General features: G+C 63.6%; 1 protein-coding gene across 1 annotated transcript in view; it reads left to right on the top strand.

Moving 5' to 3' along the window:
- Positions 1-11: 11 nt before the first annotated feature.
- Plxnd1 (plexin D1) overlaps positions 12-2,456 on the top strand; it is a 39,354-nt gene continuing 36,909 nt past the window's right edge. The window contains exon 1 of the mRNA XM_013353013.2: positions 12-1,278. Coding sequence (XP_013208467.1) covers positions 505-1,278 — 774 coding nt within the window. The 5' untranslated portion in view covers positions 12-504. The remainder of the gene's footprint in view (positions 1,279-2,456) is intronic.

Genomic DNA, 2,456 nt, shown 5'->3' with positions numbered 1-2,456 from the left:
GCCCGGGCTGCCGCGGCCATCCCCTGGCCTCCGCGCCCGCACTCGCGGGGCCCCGGTCTGCCGCCGCTGCCTCTGCTGCTGCTGCTCGGGGCGGCGCGGGCCGGCGCCCTGGAGATTCAGCGCCGCTTCCCTTCTCCCACGCCCACCAACAACTTCGCCCTGGACGGCGCGGCGGGCACCGTGTACCTGGCGGCTGTGAACCGCCTGTACCAGCTGTCGAGCGCCAACCTGAGCCTAGAGGCCGAGGCGACCGTGGGCCCCGTGCAGGACAGCCCGCTGTGTCACGCCCCGCAGCTCCCTCAGGCCTCGTGCGAGCACCCGCGTCGCCTCACAGACAACTACAACAAAATCCTACAGCTGGACCCGGGCCAGGGTCTGGTGGTCGCGTGCGGCTCCATCTACCAGGGTTTGTGCCAGCTGCGGCGCCGGGGCAACATCTCAGCCCTGGCCGTGCGCTTCCCGCCTGCCGCGCCGCCCGCCGAACCGGTCACCGTGTTCCCCAGTATGCTGAACGTGGCTGCCAACCACCCCAATGCATCCACCGTGGGGCTAGTCCTGCCGCCAGCCACGGGCACGGGGGGCAGCCGTCTGCTTGTAGGCGCCACGTACACCGGCTACGGCAGCGCCTTCTTCCCGCGCAACCGTAGCCTAGAAGACCACCGCTTCGAGAACACGCCCGAGATCGCCATCCGCTCCCTGGACGCGCGTGGAAACTTGGCCAAGCTCTTCACCTTCGACCTCAACCCGTCCGACGACAACATCTTGAAGATCAAGCAGGGCGCCAAGGAGCACTACAAGCTGGGCTTCGTGAGCGCCTTTTTGCACCCGGCGTCTCCGCGCGGCTCGCAGCCCTACGCGTACCTGGCACTCAACAGCGAGGCGCGTGCCGGCGACAAGGACAGCCAGGCGCGCAGCCTGCTGGCGCGCATCTGCCTGCCCCGCGGCGCGGGCGGCGACGCCAAGAAGCTTACTGAGTCCTACATCCAGGTGGGCTTGCAGTGCGCGGGTAGCGCGGGCCGCGGCGACCTCTACAGCCGCCTCGTGTCTGTCTTCCCCGCGCGCGACCTGCTCTTTGCCGTCTTCGAGCGGCCCCAGAGCACCCCAGGTGCCCGCAACGCCCCGGCTGCGCTCTGCGCCTTCCGCTTCGCCGACGTGCAGGCCGCCATCCGTGCAGCGCGCACTGCCTGCTTCGTGGAGCCGGCGCCCGACGTGGTGGCAGTACTGGACAGCGTGGTGCAGGGCACCGGGCCGTCCTGCGAGAACAGACGTAATATACAGGTACGCCGGGGTTCTGGGGAGCCAGTGTGGGGATCCGTTGTGTATGCAGGGATGTGGATGTCCCGGAGGATTGGTTGCTGGCAGCAGTGCTGGCCGGGGAGCGAGCTGGGTCACAGGTGCGCACACCTCAGCGGGGGGCGAGGTCTGCGTTGTCAAGGTACCCAGGTGTTCCCGGAAGACAGAGCACCTATAGCTCAGGTCTGCAGGTGGGGGCCACAGGTGCATGCTGAGCTGAGAGAGGGAGTGACACCAAGAGTGTGCTTGGGAGACTGGGTGCCCTTAGACTGTGGGTACCACTGCACCCTGACACATGTGTGAATGGGTGTGGCAGCAGAGCCCTGAAGATGAGGGGAGGGTGGGATGGAAGGGCTAAGCGTGTGGCAGGGGCACCCACTGGAGGCCCCAAGAGCCTGGACATGCAGGGATATAGACTCCCGGTGGGAACATGTGTCAGGACAAGTGACTGCTTCCCTGGAGAGGTCACCTGGTTAGCAAACAGGTGCGTACTCAAGGCTCACTTTCACTCACTCACTTAGGAAATAGCAGCCAAGCACCAGGTAGGTGGCATGGCAGACCTGGGGTGACCCCCAATGTTGGGAACTTTTAACTTAGTGTGTCCTGTCTTCAACAAATGTCTGTTTTTAATTCCGTTGTACATACAGAAGAAGAAGCAGGTGCAAGGGTTTGAAGGGTCACTCAGAGCCACACAGCTGGGAGCTAGCAGAGCAGGCCTTGAACTCAAGCTGTGTGCCCACTCCCCACCCCGGCCTGTGCCCATGGTGCTGGGGTATGCTGCCCAGCCGCACAGATGGGGCCACTGAAGATGGAAAGAGCCTTTGGCGGGGGATCTTTGTTGGAACAGAGAAACTATAAGACAAGGATGAAGTGGGGCCTGGGGGTGGGCAGCGGCAAGAGGGCCAGGTTAGGGGTTGCCAGGTGGGGTGGCCTTGGGTGCAGCCAGCCAGTCCACTTAAAGGACTTCTCAGCAGAACCCCCTTTCTATTGTCTTCAGAAGGTAGGCTTGTGGGGGTCCTCATTTTCTACCCCAAAATGACACTGACTTTGCAGAGGGTCAGGAAGCAGAGCCTTCTGTATTCACTGAGGACTTGTGTCCCTCTCCTCTCTCTCTCTCTCTCTCTCTCTCTCTCTCTCTCTCTCTCTCTCTCTCTCTCTCTCTC

The sequence above is a fragment of the Microtus ochrogaster genome, unplaced genomic scaffold (assembly GCF_000317375.1).
Source record: "Microtus ochrogaster isolate Prairie Vole_2 unplaced genomic scaffold, MicOch1.0 UNK1, whole genome shotgun sequence".
Classification (NCBI taxonomy): Eukaryota; Metazoa; Chordata; class Mammalia; order Rodentia; family Cricetidae; genus Microtus; species Microtus ochrogaster.
This window is presented reverse-complemented; position numbering and strand designations above follow the sequence as displayed.